The sequence below is a fragment of the Salvelinus alpinus genome, chromosome 8, assembly GCF_045679555.1.
Source record: "Salvelinus alpinus chromosome 8, SLU_Salpinus.1, whole genome shotgun sequence".
NCBI classification, from domain to species: Eukaryota; Metazoa; Chordata; class Actinopteri; order Salmoniformes; family Salmonidae; genus Salvelinus; species Salvelinus alpinus.
In genome coordinates, this window is record NC_092093.1 from 67,909,050 (window position 1) to 67,932,329 (window position 23,280).

At 43.1% G+C, this 23,280-nt stretch overlaps 1 protein-coding gene across 1 annotated transcript in view; it reads right to left on the reverse strand.

Moving 5' to 3' along the window:
- LOC139583572 (ubiquitin-protein ligase E3C-like) overlaps positions 1-23,280 on the reverse strand; it is a 41,496-nt gene continuing 18,216 nt past the window's right edge. The window contains exons 17-24 of the mRNA XM_071414803.1: positions 20,010-20,107; positions 19,561-19,693; positions 18,531-18,778; positions 10,079-10,291; positions 7,038-7,226; positions 6,810-6,876; positions 3,047-3,177; positions 1-1,086 (exon numbers count right to left, since the gene is read on the reverse strand). Coding sequence (XP_071270904.1) covers positions 916-1,086; positions 3,047-3,177; positions 6,810-6,876; positions 7,038-7,226; positions 10,079-10,291; positions 18,531-18,778; positions 19,561-19,693; positions 20,010-20,107 — 1,250 coding nt within the window. The 3' untranslated portion in view covers positions 1-915. The remainder of the gene's footprint in view (positions 1,087-3,046; positions 3,178-6,809; positions 6,877-7,037; positions 7,227-10,078; positions 10,292-18,530; positions 18,779-19,560; positions 19,694-20,009; positions 20,108-23,280) is intronic.

Here is a 23,280-nt window from a genome sequence, read left to right on the forward strand (position 1 = left end):
TAGAATAGATGGTTCACTTTAATGTGTGTGAGAACACGAGGCCTTCATTCAAAACACAAGAAAAGCAACCTGTACAAATACTGATTAAAGGAATCGTACAAGAGTGGTGTAAACACATATACATATTCACAAATATTCCATAATCAATAGTCCACTCTCTTAGCAATACTCGTCTCTTTGCCTTGAAAAACAACACAGTAGCCTGCCCAAAGCATTTGCATTTTTATGTTATGAAATTACTATTAATAATAATAATCATTACAGTAATCACAAAACTAAGTGAGTTTATATTACCTCTAGTAGAAAACGTGTCCTAAATGGCACCCAAGTCCCTTTATAGTTCACTACTTTTGGCCAGGGCCATAGGATGCCATTAGGGACAGGCCCCTAACAGACAAGCTGGCCCTCTCAAAGCCCTTGAGACAGAGGTGTAAGGAGTGCTGCAGTCCTGTGTGTCACCCCATTTCTGTCCTCTTATTGCCGGTTCCTCTCTCCTCCTCAGACAGCACTGTTCGATCTTTGGTGAACACGATTGTTATTGTCGTTTATTTCATAATGCACTCTGCTGAAGGGTCATGGACACACTCACAGTAGATCTTGTCTGTTTCTTTTGCGCAAAGTCTTAAAAAAACAGCCTCGAGATTCTATTGTTGCTGCTCTTTTGGGGATTTTGAATACACATGTAAGTTACTTTAAAACCAAAACATTCTGCGCCTCCCCCCCCCCCCCCCTCCATTCTACCCTCGTCCCACTCTTGGGTGACAATCCCTTCACCCCCGTTTCTGTTCTACACACAGTCAAAGAGAGATATCAGTTCATCATGTTCGTTCTCTCGCTCTCAACAGGAAGTCTTCTCTGGCCCGTCCATGTCAATTGAATCAGTGGTTGCAGGGAGTAAGACACAGATGTCCCCCCTCAGCTGAGCTCGAAGCCTGCGGAGGACTCAATGGCGTACAGAAGCTTGTTCCTCATCAGGTGCTGGTCGCAGAACTCGGGCAGCTTAAGCAGGTTCATGCAGGTGGAAGCTGTGGGCAGGCGCTCTAGGTCATTCCCCCCGTTATGGATGCAGAAAGCTGGGTACAGTTCCTGGAAATATGGGTGAGATGGGGAGGGAGAACTGTGTCAAACTAGAGGTTCAGAGGGCCACGGAGGCCCTTTATACATTCAATTCATACAACTGATGTACCACGCAATTGGCATAACAGTAGTGATACAACAGTTTTTTTTCTGGACAAAATAATTCATTACAAGCGACATCAGGATATAAATGTGATAAGCCGTGAAAAAAGCGTGGATATACAATTAAAATAGGCTATTATGTTTGAAGGAGACCGAGTGTGACACTTGGATGCTGAGCAAGAGTAGCAAATGGTAATTTCATGTTTCCAGTCTGGCACTTTATAAAATGACGCTTTCTGGTGACGAGGCCAGGCCATCTCCACTCACATCATCAAGGCCAAGACACTGGCCGCATCCCAAATGGCACTCTATTCCCTATATAGTACACTACTTTTGACCAGAGCCCTATGGGTTTTCCTATGGTCCCTGGTCAAAAGTAGTGCACTATATAGGGAATAGGTGCCATTTGGAGCGCACCCATTGACGGTTTCCATCAGAATCCACAGGAATCATCCTTTCTGTTTCTAACGTCCAGCCGCTCTCTATAGCTATTTAAAGATCAGGAGCGTGGCGTGGGGTTCAGCGCCTGTACCAGCCTAGTTAAATGGTTCCTGGGTGGCTCGGCGGTAACGACGCCATTTTTCGGACAATTATCGTATTAAACTATCGTTGCTTATTGAGAAAGTGTCATTATGGAAGCGATCATTCTGGAAAAAGAGGCTATCCATCATCTTTTTAAATGGCTTCTCGTGAAAGAGCTATTTCTCCGCTAATGAATCTTCGGGACGTTTACGGCAGCTAATTAAGGCTGGGCTGGCACGGGCCCAGGGTTAGGGTCAGGGGCCGCTCCCCGCCCCCCACCCTACCAATCACCATCATCGCCCCTTCTCCGGGCCCAGAGAGGAGATCAGGAGGAGACCGGGAGTGGGGAAGAAACCGGGAAGGGCAAGGACATCACATCCACACACTCCCCAATGTCAAATTCATTAAACAGGGGGGAGCTCTCCAGCCCTCCTTCCTAAGCCACCAAGGGAGATTTTTAGGAGTGTTCCCACCCGTACACCTCTTCTCTCTCCCCACTGTGGGAGTACTTAAGTATTCTTAACTAAAGACGGCAACAAACCGTAATAAAACCAATCATATGACAATTACAGCTGGTTATCCTAAGTAAGGTCTGTATATATAAAAGTCCAAATGGTTTTCAGCGTTGCTCTCTTTTCTTATTCCTACACTTTTAGTGTCCCTATATATCAAGTCATTAGGAAAGTGAAACGGCTGATGACACGATAATGGTAATTCCGATAAACGCAATTCCACCATTTCAGCACAGGTTTCAGCTCTTGGCTGAAGTCATTTTGGAAACAAACAGTTTTCGATGATGTTACAGCAATGTTTTGGTGCTAGTTTTTGGGGTCGGCTATTAAAAACTAGTATATTCATTCTGGGGTTATACCCTGTGCCCAACTAAAGAAAGAGGAAATCATTATTAATAATGTGAAACTAACTTCACTACTACTCACGAGCCAACAGTGCTAATACAGCCCTTCCAGAGAAGGGCTGTAAACCACAGTGCAGGATAAGAAGCATGAACCAGGGAGCCTTAGGAGTCTTATCACTAAGCCCAATTTGAAAATGTTCCTCGGAGGGTGTCATCAGGACAGGTATTTTCATTACATGCCCATTAGAACAGTGAACACTCCATAGTGCTGGCCTTTGTCTGGGGCTGCGTCCCAAACGGCTCCCTATATAGTGCACAACTTTTGGTCAATGTGTGCATTAGATAGGAAATAGGGTGCCATTTGGTACCCAGAGTGTTTGGTTAAACCCCTGATAGCACCGGCTACAAATCAACCACACCAGACGGAGGGTAGAAAATAAAACGGGCGCAGGAACAAACTGACATGGTGAACTTTTGGTCAACCCTCACCTTGAAGCCCAGGAGAGGAGGCCGCGAGCAACTGGTGACAAACTTGAGCAGCTTGCGTTTCTCTTCATCGGTGAAGCTCTCTACCACCTCCCAGAAGATGGTAATGACAGGGTGGGTGGCAGTGTAACCACCTGGAGAAGAGAGGGACAGAGAAAGGACAATATTTTTTTTTAAACAGTAAATGAATCCACTGGCAGACAGAAGTAGTTGTCATGCCAGTCATACCATCTCGACCACCACACATGCCATTGAACCACACATTGTTCTTTAGAGAGCAACCGTATCCCATGACTAGGCCACCTGGCCCATGAAGTTGACAGGAAAGCGTGACAGTTAACTCTATGGAAATCCTCCTGTTTTTTTTATTTCACCTTTATTTAACCAGGTAGGCCAGTTGAGAACAAGTTCTCATTTACAACTGCGACCTGGCCAAGATAAAGCAAAGCAGTGCGACAAAAACAACACATAGTTACACATGGAATAAACAAACATACAGTCAATAATACAATAGAAAGTCTATATACAGTGTGTGCAAATGAGGTAGAATAAGGGAGGTAAGGCAATAAATAGGCCATAGTGGCGAAATAATTACAATATAGCAATTAAAAACACTGGAGTGAGATGTGCAGAAGATGAATGTCCAAGTAGAGATACTGGGGTGCAAAGGAGAAAAATAAATAAATAACAGTATAGGAATGAGGTAGTTGGATGGGCTATTTACAGATGGGTTATGTACAGGTGCAGTGATCTGTGAGCTGCTCTGACAGCTGGTGCTTAAAGTTAGTGAGGGAGATATGAGTCTCCAGCTTCAGTGATTTTTGCAGTTCGTTCCAGTCATTGGCAGCAGAGAACTGGAAGGAAAGGCGGCCAAAGGGGGAATTGGCTTTGGTGGTGACCAGTGAAATATAACTGCTGGAGCGCGTGCTACGGGTGGGTGCTGCTATGGTGACCAGTAAGCTGAGATAAGGCGGGGCTTTACCTAGCAAAGACTTATAGATGACCTGGAGCCAGTGGGTTTGACGACGAATATGAAGCGAGGGCCAGCCAACGAGAGCATACAGGTCGCAGTGGTGGGTAGTATATGGGGCATTGGTGACAAAATGGATGGCACTGTGATAGACTGCATCCAATTTGCTGAGTAGAGTGTTGGAGGCTATTTTGTAAATGACATCGCCGAAGTCAAGGATCGGCAGGATAATCAGTTTTACGAGGGTATGTTTGGCAGCATGGGTGAATGAGGCTTTGTTGCAAAATAGGAAGCCGATTCTAGATTTCATTTTGGATTGGAGATGCTTAATGTGAGTCTGGAAGGAGAGTTTACGGTCTAACCAGACACCTAGGTATTTGTAGTTGTCCACATATTCTAAGTCAGAACCATCCAGAGTAGTGATGCTGGACGGACGGGCAGGTGCGGGCAGCGATCGGTTGAAGAGCATGCATTTAGTTTTACTTGCATTTAAGAGCAGTTGGAGGCCACGGAAGGAGAGTTGTATGGCATTGAAGCTCGTCTGGAGGTTAGTTAACCTGTTTAGGATGGGGGCGCTGTTGTGACTATTTATGCTAATCGTGTAATTTTTGAAACGGCTTCCCACAAAGTTCTTGATCGTACAATATGCATATTATTATTATTATTGGATAGAAAACAGTCTATAGTTTCTATAGGAGTTGAAATTTTGTCTCTAAGTGGAACAGAGCCCATTCTACAGCAATTTCCCTGACATGGAGTCAGATTTCAGAAATTTTGGCCACTGTTCTGGAGTCAGTTAAAAGGGCACTGTTATTGCTATGACTATACGGACACTGCTTACGTCTTCCCCTGGATGTCTTTACGTGATGACGATTTGAATGGGGTCGATTGCGCGTTCACAGGCACTATAAATTAAAAAACCCTGAGGCTAGTCACTCTTTTGGAGCTGCGTCATGCGCCTAGAGGACACCGACCCGCACCTGTTCCAAGCATTAGTGGAGGGAGTAATATTACTCTGGTCATGTTTCTACTCGTTATGGGAGTTAAAAACATCATAAGGTAGTTAATTTAAAGCGTTTTATAGCAATTTATATCCGTTTAGTGCGATTTTGGGACATTTATTTCTGAAACGCTGTGAATTGCTGGGCACGCTTCCAGTTCATCCCGAACGCAGTTGGCATTTCCACATGGCAAGAGGACAGCTTTCCACCAAAAGACGATTGGACCCAAGAAAGGATCCTTTGCCCAAGATACTGATGGAAGAACAGCTCAAAGTAGGACATTTTTATTATGATAAATCGTGTTTCTGTCGAAAAATGTTAGTGGCTTAGGACGCCATGTTTTTTGACGTAGCTTCGCTTGGCGCAAGCTGTATTGAAAAGTAAGGATAATTTAAAAAATGTAATTCCGCGATTGTATTAAGAATTAAATTGTCTATCAATCCCTGTCCACCCTATATTTTTTAGTCACGTTTATGAGTATTTATGTATAAGAGTAGATCACTGTCTAAGTGGCGCACAGACATTTTCTGACCAGCTGAGCTACATTTCACATTGTCTAACCATGATTTTGGTGGCTAAATATAAACATTTTCGATCAAACTCTATATGGATTGTGTAATATGATGTTACAGGAGTGTCATCTGAAGAATTCTGAGAAGGTTAGTGAAAAAATTAATATATTTTGGCGATGTTTACTTTTATCGCTCACTTTGGCTAGAATCAATGCTGGGCTGCTATGTGCTATGTGCTATGCTAATATAACGATTTATTGTGTTTTCGCTGTAAGACACTTAGAAAATCTGAAATATTGTCTGTATTCACAGGATCTGTGTCTTTCGATTCGTGTATGCTGTGTATTTTTACGAAATGTTTGATGATTAGTAAGTAGGTAAACACGTTGCTCTAAGTAGTTTTTCTATTCCATTTGTGACGGTGGGTGCAATTGTAACCTATGCCATCTACCTGAAATATGCACTTTTTTCTAACAAAACCTATCCCATACCATAAATATGTTATCAGACTGTCATCTGATGAGTTTTTTTCTTGGTTAGGGGCTATAAATATCTTAGTTTAGCCGAATTGGTGATAGCTACTGGTGTTGGTGGACAAATAAAAGATGGTGGATTATGCTAATGTGTTTTTAGGTAATAGATGTACATCTTTACATATTGTGTCTTCCCTGTAAAACATTTTAAAAATCGGACATGTTGACTGGATTCACAAGATCTGTGTCTTTCATTAGCTGTATTGGACTTTAATGTGTGAAAGTTAAATATTTTAAAAAAATATTGTTTTTGAATTTCGCGGCACTGGTTTTTCAGTGGGGGTGGGGGGGGGAGTGCCGCTAGCGGCACTCTCATCCTAGACAGGTTAACACAGTGTCCAAAGAAGGGCCAGAAGTATACAGAATGGTGTTGTCTGCGTAGAGGTGGATCAGAGAATCACCAGCAGCAAGAGCGACATCATTGATGTAAACAGAGAAGAGAGTCGGCCCGAGAATTGAACCCTGTGACACCCCCATAGAGACTGCCAGAGGTCCTCTACTGACGGAAAGAGGTCAATATCGTTCCAGGATACCCGGGCCAGGTCGATTAGAAAGGCCTGCTCGCTTAAGTGTTTTAGGGAGCATTTGACAGTGATGAGGGGTGGTCAACACATTAAATGACAAAAGCAGTTACTCCTACTACTAGTAACTGAGTATCACTTAGATATCATTTTCACTATTATGACTGAGCCTAAGTAGTTTTAGTTTCTTGCAATAAAGTTTTATAAACCATCCATAATGCGATCATACCTGAGTAGTTTGTAAACGTCTTCAGGTCGTCAAGGCAAATGGGCACATGAGCTCCAGATATCAAAACCTGTAGTGGGAAAGCAAAGATTGATGAAGAATAATTAGAAATGTATCTTTATGTGTGCAAGTAATGTGAATAGAGTTGCAAAATTCAGGCAATTTCCAGTAATCCTGGGAATTTTGGGAAAGTTGCCAGAATTTTGCCAACCTAGTGAAAATCCAAGTTACCTGGATCTCCTGCTGGTCAAACATGCGCAGCCACTCCAGGTTTACCACGTTGGCCAGGCCCTGTCTGAAGGCCAGGCAGTGGGGCCTGATCTGTTTGTTGAGTCGGTAATCAGCCACTAAATGGATGTATGCTATCCTGTTGGCCGTGGACACAGGGATGTCCTTCCCTCCCGGCTTCAGCTCAACCACCTGGAAGAAAGAACCCGTCAGACATACAGGCATTAATCACATAGCCACGTAGAAGGCGACCAGGAGAGAGAGGGAACATGTCACCCTGAACACATTTTACTGAGGGTATTCCTTTCTCAATTTGAAAACAGAGAGTCAAGGCGTGTGTTCACAGGTAAAGTGTCAATCAAGTGTCACGCAAAATGCAAAGTAGAAATTTGGTAGTGGAGCATGTAATATTATTGTGTTATTGGAGGCATACTCTCAACAATGCTGAACACAAGACTAGCACTTTAGAGTGTTTAGGCCCAAACAGCTTGTTTGATCAAGGCTACCAGTGGAGCAAGGGGAGAAATCGCTGATCAGGCTAAGGGACCCAGGGGTCGGTTTGGCAGGCCTAAGATGGGACAGTGCGCTAGGGATAAGGACCAGTTCTCTGTTCCTGGCTTTGGTATGGTCCATGAACAGCTGCTGGTCCATTAAAAGTTTGGCACAAGATTCTTCCACCAACCTGTTTCATCAGCTATAGTTTGTTGAGCTTTGGGTCACAAATCCTGATCTCTCCCCTTCCTGGAGTAGTTTGTATATCGATTGAATGGTTTTGTAGGAGTTAAGACACATACCAAATAATGACAGTGAAATAATCCTGATAATTTAGGAGCTTATGATACTTATGATACTAAAAACATTGTGTTCCTAAAAATCGTAACTATTTTCAATAATGTGGATACTTGACAGCTAAGGGGGTGCGGGGGCATGTCCCCCTGCAAAATGTTTGCTCTACAAAGTGGGTTAACCTCTCTTGGCTAGGGGGCGGTATTTTCACGTCCGGATGAAAAGCGTGCCCAAAGTAAACTGCCTGCTACTCAGACCCAGAAGCTAGGATATGCATATTATTCGTTGATTTTGATAGAAAACACTCTGAAGTTTCTAAAACTGTTTGAATAATGTCTGTGAGTATTACAGAACTGATTTGGCAGGCAAAACCCCGAGCACAGTCCATCCAGGATTTTTTTTTTTTAGGTCAATCTTTTTTCCATTAGTTTTCTATGGCAAGCCCGTTTTAATAGAAATATGCTTGCAGTTCCTTTTGCTTCCACTAGATGTCAACAGACTTTAGAAATTGGTTGATGTTTTTCCTTTGAGTAGTGAAGAAGTAACCCTTTCCTTTCTGGGAGTATAGCCAAGTGGACTCTTTAGTTTGAGGCGCACGACCTGGCGCTCGCTCCACTTTCATTTTATCCTCTATTGAACACAGTTTATCCCGTCTTAAATTGTATCGATTATTTACGTTTGAAAATACCTAAAGTTGGATTAGGAAAGTTGTTTGAACCAAGATTACAATTTATTAGATCATTTGTAGACATGTTGGGCGATTTGGAACCGGTGTTTTTCTGAATCAAACATGCCAAATAAATGGACATTTTGGGGATATAACGACGGAATTAATCGAACAAAAATACCATTTGTGATGTTTATGGGACATATTGGAGTGCCCACAGAAGAAGATCTTCAAAGGTAAGGCATGAATTATATCGTTATTTCTGAGTTTTGTGTCGAGCCTGGCGGGTTGAAATATGATTGTCATGTGTTTGTTTGATGGGGTGCTGTCCTCAGATAATAGCATGGTTTGCTTTCGCCGTAAAGCCTTTTTGAAATCTGACACTCTGGCTGGCTTAACAAGAAGTTAAGCTTCATTTTGGTGTATTGCACTTGTGATTGTATGAAAGTTAAATAATTCTAATAATTTAATTTGAATTTGGCGCTCTGACATTTCACAGGATGTTGTCAAATCGATCCCGCTAACGGGATTTGATCCATAAGAAGTTTTAAAGAGAAAATTAAGCACCACAAAAGGGTACTTTAGTCGGCTATAGGCAGCTTGCTCGTATTGTACACCGTTGTTAGATACTTCCCAGTAATAAACCCCTTCTGTAGAAGGTATCTATATTACCTTTAATTTAACAACATTTCAGTCAAAAGGTAATACAGAAAATGATCGAATCGACAATGTTTTCAACAAACAGGTCATTCAGAATCCGTAACGTTACGCGATTCCAGGTCATATTGACTCCACACCTTATTGCATGCGAATGACTGTCTTTATCTTGTTTGCTTGCTTTGACTATCTCCCGAGGGCATATATAGGCCAGTCTGCCTCTGAGTGTGTGCCTAATCTCCCGCAAATTGTTTTCGGTATTGTATTTGCAATGCCCTATTTGCAAACGCGGGCTACATTCTAACGACACTGTTCAAGCCTGTTTAAAGAGGAGCTAATAAGAAAAGCTAAGGCCCTGAGCAAACAGGCGGAGTGGGTAGAGTGCTTAACCCAGCCCGGGGAGACTGGTGAGGGTGACCAGAGGGCACTGAATAGGCCCTCTCTGTCAAATCAGCCAGGCTCAGACGTGGTGAACGTGCTAAAGTGGCGAAAGTCGCGCCTCTCAGGCGTGTTCCGAGATAATTGCTCGAAGGCCCGTTTGGTGGAACGGTCAACATAGAGCCTTCTATTCCCCGCTGCACGGCAGCAGTCAGGGCGAGAGCGGGCGACGTGCTTTATCTCTCTCAGCGCCAAATACAGACAATGTGAGGGAAATTAATTATTAACACCTCACAGGGAGAGCGTATAGAGAGAGTGAGGGAGCGGGGAGGGTGGCAGCTAGAGACCGACATGAAGGAGAGAACAGGACAAAGGGAATGAAGAGAAGGACAGAATGACAAGGCCACAGAAACAGGCACGAATGAGGAAGAGGCACTGGCAATCAAAGATGATAGAGAGAGAATAATACTGAGAGTGGTAGTGTGTGAATTATTTACCCCCCCCACAAAACACACACGGATACCCACACACCCACCCAAAACACACACTCACACACCTGTGCCTCTCCCAGGTCGTTGTTGACGATGGTGAAGTTGAGTCCCAGGTCCTCCACATCGTCCTCGTAGCTCTTGAGGAAGAGCAGGTTGCGGTACATCTCGGGGTCCAGCGAGGCCAGGTGGTGGATGTCCACATCTGCACTGGTTCCCAGCAGCTTCGACAGGAAGAAACTGGCAAATGGCAGCTCCACCAGCATGTTCTCATACAGGGCCTATAGGGAGACAGGAAACAAAGGTCAGGGTCATAGATTAACTCAGGTCACAAAGTCATGATAACATGATGTGATCCTGTGTGGCACAGTTGGTAGAGCATGGTGCTTCCAACACCAGGATCATTGGTTCAATTCCAGCTGTGGCCACCCGTACGAAAATATATGCGTGGATGATTGTAAGTCGCTTTGGATAAAAGCGTCTGCTAAATGGCATATATTATTTCTTATGATAAAAATGAGGTCATGATAAAGTCATACAAATCAGACTAACATAACCAGTGACAGAACAGTGAAGAGAAGAATCAATAACAACAATGGGTAAAGATGAGAGCTACCTTTGCTGTTTTCAATTAAAAACCTTTACGAAACGCATTATTAAGAGAGTGACCAGAACACCGGATGTGAAAGCGATAACGTAGTAAATCAGTTCACATCGGCGCAAGAGCGCAACACAAGAACATAATCTGTCTAAAACATACTGGCTTTCAAATCTGCCCGCCTCAAACTTTACAAATGTAAATTCTATCCTTGACCTGGGCTGCCATTAAGAACCATGGCCAAGCAGGTGACTCATAAAACGGGGAGCTAATGTACTGGAATTGTCCTAAAGAAAAGAGCCCGTTCCAAGCATTAAATATACAGGTCCTTATAAATGATTGCACAAAAAAAATCCTGACCACATCAGCTAAATGGATTATAAATCTACACCATTTCCATAATGCATGCATCTTAAAACACATAGGCAGGCATAAATCCCTGGCTATTTTCTAAACACAGGTTAATTGGGCAACTTCAAACACAGTCTATTGTTTATGCAAATTAATCCACTCAGCATTTCTCGGGGAGTCTCTACGAATTCCCTGACCATATGCCCCGAGTGCCCCCTTGAAACCTATCAATAACAACACAGTGCCGGGAAGAGGTGGCAATAAGTAGACCTGTATGGGGGAAGAGTAAAAACATGTGGCATATATTTTTTTTCCCCCGGTCCCTTTATTTATGGGTGTTTATTGCCAGAAATTGTGCCAAAATGACTCAGGATAAAACTGATTAATTATGGACCGTCCCCTTTTAATATAAGTGAGTGCAGTGGCAACGCAATTAAAACAGATCGCGGCGCCATCAGGGAGAATAAACGCCCGACAACATTGCAGGTTGCCTTCTGTTAGCTGCCAAATAAATCCCTTAATTTACAACATTAAGAATCAATCAAAATATAATGCCTTTCAAACGCATCACTATCAATCAGGGGTGCAACCTGGACACCTCTGAAGGGGAACTTTTAGTCCGACCGGGTAGATCAATGAGGAAAGGCACTAAGGAGGACGGAGGAGGGTGAGGGAGGGAGGGATGAGGAGGGAGGGGTGCAAACAAACACACAAAACTTCAGCCACCCTGAGAGAGTTTGGAGGGCAGGTCAGGGCTAACAATACAGGGCTTTTGGGTGCAGTGCACTATCATGAAGGGGCAGGGTGGGTGTTCCAGGTGGATGGATGGGGTGAGTAATTGGTGCGGCGTGGAGAGGAGAGGGGCAGTCTGATCCACACGTCCTACTGAAGGTTACTGAGAGCCTGGCTGGACAGTGATGTGGAGCTGTGAGACTGGCAACAGGAGACCTCTCTCTTTAATAGCCCAACAAAAGAGTCGGGAAGAAGAGGGGCTCCGAAAACAGCGACCAGCCGGCACAGCATCTTAAAGGGGAAGTTCAGTATTTTACAACTTGGATGGTTCCTCACTCTGAAATCAGTCTATGGGCCACGAGGAACTGTAAGCCAAACACATTAGTCAAACTTCAGCAACTTGAATATATATTTTTTTTCCCATGACCAAATCAACTCAATTATTTGGTTTGACGTTAACTTGAGGCGATTTGCCCTTTTTAAGTGGACATTGCACGGTTGCTTTTAGATGCCAGAGAGAACAGTGAGAGACCAGCAACCTTACCTTAGACTCCAGATGCTAGAGAGATACAATACTGAAGGCTATGAGAATTCAATATGCTTTCATTCTCATTATATACTCATGTGGTCTGTAATGTTATGTGGTTTCTGTTTGTGGAGTCAACCTTTAGACATGTCAGTTGGGAGGACAAGTTAGGAAGAGCGATAGCCCATATTGTGATGTCCAATACAATTTCAGTGAGTACCACAAACAGGCCCACTCCTGACAAGAATACATTACCTCCACAACAATGGCAGGCCGGGAGGCCATTCATTAACTATATTAATCTCCTGTGTCCCATAGGCCTTGGCGTGTGTACCACGCATCTCAGCGCAGCAGTGATGCAATCCTAATCTATAACAGTTCCATCTTTCCGCAACGGTTCATCGCCAATAACAGCACTAAACAAATATCAATACACCACTCAAACGAGCACTCACAAGCCCGTATTTATGGAGAGAGAACTTTAGGTAGGGTTAATTGAAAGCCAAATTCAAAATAATTTCCCCCACCTTTATTGCCTGAGCCATTAGCTGTATTGAGAGGGGAGGGGGGAGCAGAGCATGCTGCTAGCAGCTGACTGGCCATTTCACAGCAGGACGAATACAGAGAGAGACCAGGCCTAGTCCCAAATGGCACCCTAAAGCCCTATGTAGTGCACTACTTTGACAAGGGCCCATATGACTGGTCAAAAGTAGTGCACTATAAAAAGGGAATAGGGTGCTATTTAGGGCCAAAGCCCAGGAGGAGTTATGGTGCTCTGACGAGTGGACGGGACCATCTTGGAGAGAGCGGGAGAGAGAGAGAGAGCGGGAGAGGACTTTCAGATCAAAATGCTATTACCACATGCTTTGACCGCTTATTTATGTCCCTGACGGCGGGGGGCTGGCGCTGATTTAGCGCCCGGCCAAATGCAATCGCTCCACAAACAACGAGGAAAGAATCACTGGCTAATGGAAGGCCATATTGAGAGGGGGCCGGTTGTCATGAGGTCATTCTTCTCCCGTTGAGAATGAGATGACCCCTCTTCCCGACTCACACACACACACTCTCTCACAGCATCTCGATAAACAATCAGCCAGCACATGCATTAAAGAACATTTAAAAACATTAGGCTCTAATAAATTGTGCCATCAGGGAGGGGAAAAGGGGGAAGGGAAAACAAAGCCATCAACAGATTGCACATGCTGTAGGGTTAATAAACCAAACTCGGGTTCAAGCTCTATAGCTTATTCCATTCAAACTGGTCACATTCTTGGACATCACTTAAAAATATATATATAATTATCAAGGACAACAAACACCGTTGTTAGATATGAAGTCAAGTTGAAATACTAACAACCATTGCATGTTATAATGAATCAGCCTTGTCCCTGTACTGTACCTCTGTTATTCAATGTTAGGGCAGCCTCATTGGTAGTGATCTCTAATCAAACCCAGATGATCAAATCAAATCAAATCAAATTTTATTAGTCACATACACATGGTTAGCAGATGTTAATGCGAGTGTAGCGAAATGCTTGTGCTTCTAGTTCCGACAATGCAGTAATAACCAACAGTAATCTAACCTAACAATTCCACACTACTACCTTACACACACACACAAGTGTAAAGGGATAAAGAATATGTACATAAAGATATATGAATGAGTGGTGGTACAGAACGGCATGGCAGATGCAGTAGATGGTATAGAGTACGGTATATACATATGAGATGAGTACTGTAGGGTATGTAAACATAAGTGGCATAGTTTAAAGTGGCTAGTGGTACATGTATTGCATAAAGATGGCAAGATGCAGTAGATGATATAGAGTACAGTATATATACATATGAGATGGGTAATGTAGGGTATGTAAACATTGTATTAAGTGGCATTGCTTAAAGTGGCTAGTGGTACATTTTTTACATAATTTCCATCAATTCCCATTTTTAAAGTGGCTGGAGTTGGGTCAGTATGTTGGCAGCGGCCGCTAAATGTTAGTGGTCTGCTGGTGTCTGGGGCACAGCGTGACCGTCAGAGAAGGACCACAAGAGGGCAGGCCAGAACCCCCTCCCTGAGGTACTGGAGTGCGGTGTTGCCGACTACATTTCACATCTCATTTTTTATTTATTTATTTATTTTTATTTTACCGTTATTTTACCAGGTAAGTTGACTGAGAACACGTTCTCATTTGCAGCAACGACCTGGGGAATAGTTACAGGGGAGAGGAGGGGGATGAATGAGCCAATTGTAAACTGGGGATTATTAGGTGACCGTGATGGTTGAGGGCCAGATTGGGAATTTAGCCAGGACACCGGGGTTAACACCCCTACTCTTACGATAAGTGCCATGGGATCTTTAATGACCTCAGAGAGTCAGGACACCCGTTTAACGTCCCATCCGAAAGACGGCACCCTACATTTACATTTAAGTCATTTAGCAGACGCTCTTATCCAGAGCGACTTACAAATTGGTGCATTCACCTTATGATATCCAGTGGAACAACCACTTTACAATAGTGCATCTAACTCTTTTAAGGGGGGGGGGGGGGGGTTAGAAGGATTACTTTATCCTATCCTAGGTATTCCTTAAAGAGGTGGGGTTTCCCTACCCTACACAGAGCAGTGTCCCCAATCACTGCCCTGGGGCATTGGGATCTTTGTTTAGACCAGAGGAAAGAGTGCCTCCTACTGGCCCTCCAACACCACTTCCAGCAGCACCTGGTCTCCCATCCAGGGACTGACCAGGACCAACCCTGCTTAGCTTCAGAAGCAAGCCAGCAGTGGTATGCAGGGTGGTATGCTGCTGGCATTAACTGATTAGACTTCATCAAACGTTGGTTGGTTTACCTACCATCTACTTACACACATTGGTTGGTTTACCTACCATCTACTTACACACATTGGTTGGTTTACCTACCATCTACTTACACACATTGGTTGGTTTACCTACCATCTACTTACCCACATTGGTTGGTTTACCTACCATCTACTTACCCACATTGGTTGGTTTACCTACCATCTACTTACCCACATTGGTTGGTTTACCTACCATCTACTTACCCACATTGGTTGGATAACCTACCATCTACTTACCCACATTGGTTGGTTTACCTACCATCTACTTACCCACATTGGTTGGTTTACCTACCATCTACTTACCCACATTGGTTGGTTTACCTACCATCTACTTACCCACATTGGTTGGTTTACCTACCATCTACTTACACACATTGGTTGGTTTACCTACCATCTACTTACCCACATTGGTTGGTTTACCTACCATCTACTTACACACATTGGTTGGTTTACCATCTAATTACAACATTAGAGGTGCTTGTTGTTTCCGTTAATGCTTGAAGATACCTGGTGATAATAACTACACCCTTGGGTGAGTATTCCCTAATTTCTAAATGGGTGAGTTCCTGCTGCAAGGCACTTTAGCATCTCATTCTTCCATTGTCTGTGACATTAGGCAGGTTCCCATTGACCCAGGTTTATTCCACAAAAGCAATGTCGCGAACATTTGTAATGGAAACGGCAGATGGAGGAGAAATTTTCCAAAGATCAAATAAATGTGTATCCGTTCGACGGAGTTGATTTTTCTTTTGTTCAACTTTATTGCGACAAATTATGGAAATTGTGTTTTTCAAATAGATTATTATTGCAGAAAAATGTTGAAGGTATGCGAGGCACGTGATGTTATCACGTAACTATAAGCTCCATTCAACATTTAATTCTAAATGCACACTGCTTGCAATATCCATTTATTCAACAATAAAAAAAAAAAGCTTTTGCAAGACAAGGATTGTCTTGACTTTCAAGAACGACTGAATTGCTTCACATTGCAATTTGAAGTTTCACCATCAAATTGGTTCAGAACTCTAGGCCTACGAGTGCAAGTTACACCATGTCACAGAAAGTGGCAATAAGTATGCACACACAATTATTAGAATGGCCTAAATGGCAAATATTTTTTGTCCCTGACCCCAAAAAATATTGGTAGACGAGTCGACTGTTGTGTTCTGTTAAAACGTTTATTTTTCCATATATAATAGACAAGTCCAGTAGCCTAAATATAGTTGATTTTATTCAAACATAGGGTGTCTATGTTTGAATAAAATCAACTATATTTAGGCTACTGGACTTGTCTAATGCTTTAAGCACTGCGATTAAAAATAAAATGATATAGCCTAACCAGAAGAAGAAAAATAACTATTCCCGACCCTCCGCTGCCCAGTGCTGTTGGCCTTCGCTGATTCTGCCTTTAAGCTCCTGAAGTTGCTGGTAATAGGCTACACCAGCGGTCGGCAACCCTTTCCATTTGGAGTGCCACGTTATCGTACCATTTCTACTCATCTGCGTGCCAGTTTAATTTCATTTATAATAAGGTCTTCATATCTCAAAATCAATGTCATGTGGTTAATCAAAACTCTATCTAAATGAAAATGATACAAATCTAAACGTAACTTCTATTGCCATTGCCAATACGTAAAAATAGCCTACAATCAAATAAAAACATTGCAGCCTACATGCAGAAAATATCCTTATAAAAATAAATATCCCATAAACCACATCTTCAAGGAACTTGAAACATTGTATCAACTATTAAGTTGGTCAGCCTGAAGCTTGTGCTAGCAAACTTGCAACATTGTATAAAATATTTTGGGCCCTCAAAAGTTTCCTGCGCCAGTGAGCTCCGGACAGACACAGCTGTAGGCTATTTGCGCAAGGGATAAGAAGTAATCAGGTAGGCCTATTTTATGACGTTTCCACCTGACCAGAGCATGACATTTCCCCCCCCCTTTCATGCTGAGTGGTTATTGAAAGGGAGTGCCGGAAAGATTTTTCCAATAGGCTAGGTTGAGGAAATATTGTCATTCTCAATTAATGTAAAAACAGACTTTGTTAAATTACTGTTTGAGATGAATAAAACATTTATTTGAGAAGCTCCACAGTGATGGTGAGTTAGGACAATCAGAAATAGTATCAGATCCCCACATTTCTAGGCCTACATTTGTGCGCTGGCCAGGTAGCCTAGGCCTAGTTCTTTGCATAATCAAGAGCGTGTCCTTACTCAAGATTGACAGGAGCGCTTCGAACAAAAGAATGAATAAAACTCCTAAATGGAATTAAGGTTGTGCGCTCTGCAAACAACGTGTCCACTCCTACAATTACAACAGTAAGACTGTAACAATAATATACTGAATGCACTAACAAACGTAGAAATGATGGGAATTAACGGTAAATGTACTACTGGTGTGCCATCTCCGAGGCCTCCGCAATCGATTAGTCCACTCACAGGCGTGAATCAGACAGGTGTCTCGTGTGCCATCATTCCTTTCTATATATTTGCCACTGCTCGACTAAAAAATATCTTGGTCGACCAAACGCATATTGACCAAACAATGGACCAGTCGACTAAATGGGGTTAGCCCTACTACTATCCATGCTGGCTTTTGCAGGCTACCTGAGATATGCGGCGGCAGGTAGCCTAGTGGTTAGAGCGTTGGGCCAGTAACCGAAAAGTTGCTAGATCGAATCCCTGAGCTGACAAGGTAAAAATTTGTTGTTCTGCCCCTGAACAAGGCAGTTAACCCACTGTTCCTAGGCCGTCATTGTAAATAAGAATTTGTTCTTAACTGACTTCCCTAATGAAATAAAAACCTTTTTTTAAATTTATTTTTATGAAACCGATAGGTGAGCCGGGCATACAGGCCTTCGCCAGTTTATGGGAAAGGGAAAGTTAGTTGCACAGCTGAATACATTCAACTGAAATGTGTCTTCCGCATTTAACCCAACCCCTCTGAATCAGAGGTGGGGGGGCCTGCCTTAATCGACGTCATCGGCGCCCAGGGAGCAGTTGTTGTTGGGGGTTAACTGCCTTGCTCAAGGGCAGAACGGCAATTTGCTTAAATGGATAATGGGGAATTTTTTTCTTCAGGTGAAACGTCATTATGTCCAGCTGTTTTTAGACAAGACAGCTCAATGGAAACGCACCCATGGCAGGCAATCTACCTTCTTTTCAAACGTTCTAGATATCATCAAAGAGATCACTGGACAAGTTAATGGAACCTAGCTAGAGGCTCCACTTTACACTGTATTGACTACACAAGAACACTGCCTTTTACAGAGACCTGGAAATAGACAGCTTTACCTTTCCCAGTGCCGCCTGGGTGGTCTAGCCCCCCAACAGCACACGTTTGCCCAGCGTCGGCATGGGTTCGAATCCGGCCCACTGCCTTTGTGAAACACCATCTTTCCACTGTCTCTCCTCTATCCAATAAAACACATAAAATGTTTATATTGATAACTTTACCTTCCCCAGTATCCGTCCCAGGAAGTAGTAGTGTCTGGCGAAGGAGTCCCCCACCAGCATCTGGGCGGTGGGGCTTGGGTAGAGAAGGCCCTCGTTGGTGGTCTTGAAGAACCCCTGGTTGGGGTTGAAGCCCGACTTGAGCAGCTCGTTGAGGAATTCACGGAAGATGCCCCCTCCATCGATGCCCGCCTCGTCCAGGCCGTGGGCGTTGAGCAGGTGCACCCGGATACGTTTCTTCAGGTCCGCCTCTGGATACAGGGGACACGGGGGGGTAATCAAGTTAATACAGAAAATATAGAAATATAATATATAGAAAAGGCCTGTTATATTTTACTCCCAGAAATGATGAAAAAAGTTATAAAAAAGTTAGATTCAATTCCCTTATTCTGACACCTCTTTTGAAAGATCAGAGTTTTCTACTCAAAGTAGAAGCACAGTTTACAATCTAAAAATCTACTGTAAATGTAGGGATAAAACAGAAAATATCAATTTTTGTGTTTTTTTTGGTCCCTTTTCCACATTGAGGCATGATTTCTCTGACCTGAGGAATATTCAAAACAAAGCGTATCAAAAGAGGTCATGTTTCAGCATAATTCACGTGCGGTGATAAATCAGAGCACCTATAACATAGAAAGTCACATAAATTATATCGTTTTCAGCCCCTCCAAGGCAAGGTCTCCTACTACTCACTTTAATCATGTGGCCAAACGAGTGCTCTTTTAAATTCAAACACAAAAGAGGGGACTTAAAATAAATCCCACAGTTCCGAGACCGATGCGAAAGCTAGCCTTCATTTCTAATGGGATCTGTAACCTCGACGACAAAATCTGGATTTTATGGACCACAAATATTAGAAACAAAGGCTGCGTCCCGAAATGTGCACTCGTTCACTACTTTATTATACCAGTAATTTCCATCCAAATGGAAGTGAACAAGTGCACACTTTGGGAGAAAGGAGAGACTATTGGGACGCAGCCCGAGACATTACCCTTCTAACCAAGCTGTATCCCTCCTCAGCCTAACCATGTACCGTTTTCTGGGGAGAGCTTGTCGTAGGCGTCCTCGTAGATGTAGTTCCGTCTGATGGTGACATTGATCCCGTCCAGAAACGGCCCGTCTCCCTGGACGTCCCGCTTGTCCGCGTAGATCAGTCTCTGGAAGATCTTCACCAGGGACAAGCAGATTTAAAATGACTGACTACAGCCAGCCAGGTTTTATAGGACATCTATACTGACTACATGGACTATTTCTAATGGAGGTAGTAAATAAAGACGATAAAACAATGTAAACAAATGCTATGTGTTTGTTTTCTCTTCAATTGGTTTCTGAGAGGTAATGTCGGCGAATTGTAGAATAACTAATATAGTGACACATTGATAAATGAGGTGAAAATGAAGTCAGTTATACAGACTATTCCTCAAGGGTTTGGGTTTTATAACAAGTACATGGAGCAATATGCAGGGCTGAGATGTGGAGCACCTTGACTCGCTCCTCAAAGGGCACGACAAAGGGCAGCTCAGTCAGGATGGCCAAGTGTCTCTCCTCAGACACAGACAGCTGTGGAGGCTCCATCCCCACTAGAATAGAATAGATTTGAACATCCTTTATTTGTCCTCGTCTTCAACAACAATACAGTAGAGTCCTGCATCTGGTCGGACACCCACGGTTCCCCGCGGTTGACCCGCAACAAAAAAATTGAATCAGCAGGCGGGTGAAATTAAAACATTCTTCCTACCCTCTGGGAGGCTCGCAGTTCAGAACAATTATATTGCGGTTCGAAAACGTTTCAAAATTAAGATAAAAAGCCAGGAGCTTGTTGTGCTGAATTGTGTTGCAAATTCCATTACGTGAGCGGTGAGGCAGACATAGCCTAGGCTTAGGCTACCAGCCATGCAGTGAGAGTGGAGCAGGGAACTGTCCATTATGTGTGGTGCTGAAACATGCCTAATTTGTCCACGTGCAGTGCTTATGTTCCCTTCTGCCACGCAACAATGGGTTGCCAAGTTTATTTTCCCTGACACCTAGCTCACACGAAAATGGCTAAGGTAACAGGAGAATTAGAAAGAAAGGTTATGATGGTGAAATACACCATCGTAGAAACAGGTGCTGCGGAAGTGAAATTCCCGGGTTGGAAGGATTTTGTAGTCATTGTGGACAGGGAGGACAACCACCCGGTAGATGGATACACAGCCTGCAAAAGTGCAAGCAGGTATTTGTTTAAGATCATTCAGTTAATTATCAGTAAAAAATTACATTTTATTCAGGCTTTCGTTCATTTAGACCAGAGGTTCCCTAACTTTTTATAGTCCCGTACCCCTTCAAACATTCAACTTCCAGCTGCGTACCAGGGTCAGCCACACACACACACACTATACAATACATTTATTAAACATAAGAATGAGTGTGAGTTGTCGTCACAACCCGGCTCGTGGGAAGTGACAAAGAGCTCTTATAGGACCAGGGCACAAATAATAATATAATAATCAGTAATTTTGCTCTTTATTTAACCATCTTACATATAAAACCTTATTTGTTCATCAACAATTGTGAATAACTCACCACAGTTTAATGAGAAGGGTGTGCTTGAAAGGATGCACATAACTCTGCAATGTTGGATTGTATTGGAGAGAATCGGTCTTAAATCAATTTCCACACACCGTCTGTGCCTGTATTTATTTTTCATGCTAGTGAGGGCAGAGAATCCACTCTCACATAGGTACGTGGTTGCAAAGGGCATCAGTGTCTTCACAGCGCGATTTGCCAAGGCAGAATACTCTGAGCGCAGCCCAATCCAGAAATATGGCAGTGGCTTCTGATTAAATTAAATTTTCACAGAACCGCTTGTTGCAATTTCGATGAGGCACTCTTGTTCAGATATCGGTAGGTGGACTGGAGGCAGGGCATGAAAGGGATAACAAATCCAGTTGTTTGTGTCATCCGTTTTGGGAAAGTAACTGCGTAATTGCGCACCCAACTCACTCAGGTGCTTCGCTATATCACATTTGACATTGTCCGTAAATTGAGTTAGTTTGCACACAAAAAAATCATACAACGATGGAAAGACCTGTGTGTTGTCCTTGTTAATGCAGACAGAGAAGAGCTCCAACTTCTTAATCATAGCCTCAATTTTGTCCCGCACATTGAATATAGTTGCGGAGAGTCCCTGTAATCCTAGATTCAGATCATTCAGGCGAGAAAAAACATCACCCAGATAGGCCAGTCGTGTGAGAAACTCGTCTGACCGCTTGCATGATGACAAGTGAAAATTATGGTCAGTAAAGAAAAATTTAAGCTCGTCTCTAAATTAAGAAAAACGTGTCAATACTTTGCACCTTGATAACCAGAGCACTTCTGTATGTTGTAAAAGCGTTACATGGTCGCTGCCCATATCATTGCATAGTGCAGAAAATACACGAGAGTTCAGGGGCCTCGCTTTAACAAAGTTAACCATTTTCACTGTAGTGTACAAAACGTCTTTCAAGCTGTCAGGCATTCCCTTGGCAGCAAGAGCCTCTCGGTGGATGCTGCAGTGTACCCAAGTGGCGTCGGGAGCAACTGCTTGCATGCGGGTCACCACTCGACTATGTCTCCCTGTCATGGCTTTTGCGCCATCAGTACAGATACCAACATGAGCAGCAGCTACTTTTGTCTCCATACGGACCGTTAGTGGAATTCCCGTGAGAGAGTAACGGTTAATGTGTTTGGATGTTAATTATTTGACTAGGCTACCTGTATTTGACATTGTGTTGTTATTTCGCTAAACACTAGATGGTTTAATATTATTTTTGGCAGTGAAACGAGGCTACTCAGGCGAGAAAAAAACCTCACCCAAATGTATAGCCCCGTTAGAAAATATAAATGGACTGTTTGAAAATATGAAATATATATATATATAACGTACCCCCGACAGCATTGGGCGTACCAGTTTTTGACCATACCCAGGCCATATAAAATTTGAACCGGTGCAGCTGGTAAAAGTTTGAGTAGCCTACTAAATATAGGCTATTTTTGCAGCCCATAGCCTATTAGATTCTGGGAATTGTTGATTTAAGTTTCAATTAAACTATTTATCTAAATATTGAATGTCACGGTATTGTTTTGTTGTCGGCTATAGGCTTTCATTAGGTGAGTAGAAGGCTAGTTAGAAGGCTCTTTTTCAAAGAGACCTGAGTTGTCAAAGTGCCGCATCGCATCGTGAAAATAAAAAAAGATAGGCCTATCGTTCTTAATTCGTGGCATGGTTTCCTTTTATCCAAACGCTGAATAGACAAGCAGACAAATTAATTAATGCGGGGAATACACTAATAGTCTACTACTCTGGAGTCATAAAAGCAACTAAAGAAATTGATGTTATTTGGCAGGTCACGAATCGGCTCTCAGAACAATTCTATGCAGGTGGGTCAGGTTGTGGAGAAAAATCTGTCCTGATGTCGGATATCGGGTGGGGCTCGGAATTGATGTGGCCGGCTCCAAAAAGCTGACCCGTGCATGACTCTACATACAACACAGTACAACAACGTTAGCTTAAACTGCTCTGTAACAGTCAATCTGTCTGTCTTCTACCCATCCATCTAGTTATTTATTCATTTATCCATCCATCTTCACTTCATCAATTAACCCATCTATCCACACTATCCGACCATTCATCAATCTGATCCGCCATCTAGTTATCTATCCATCCATCCGGCTCTAATTCATCCATCCATCCATCCATCTAATAAAAGCCCAATGTAGGGCTTCCTAAAAGCCC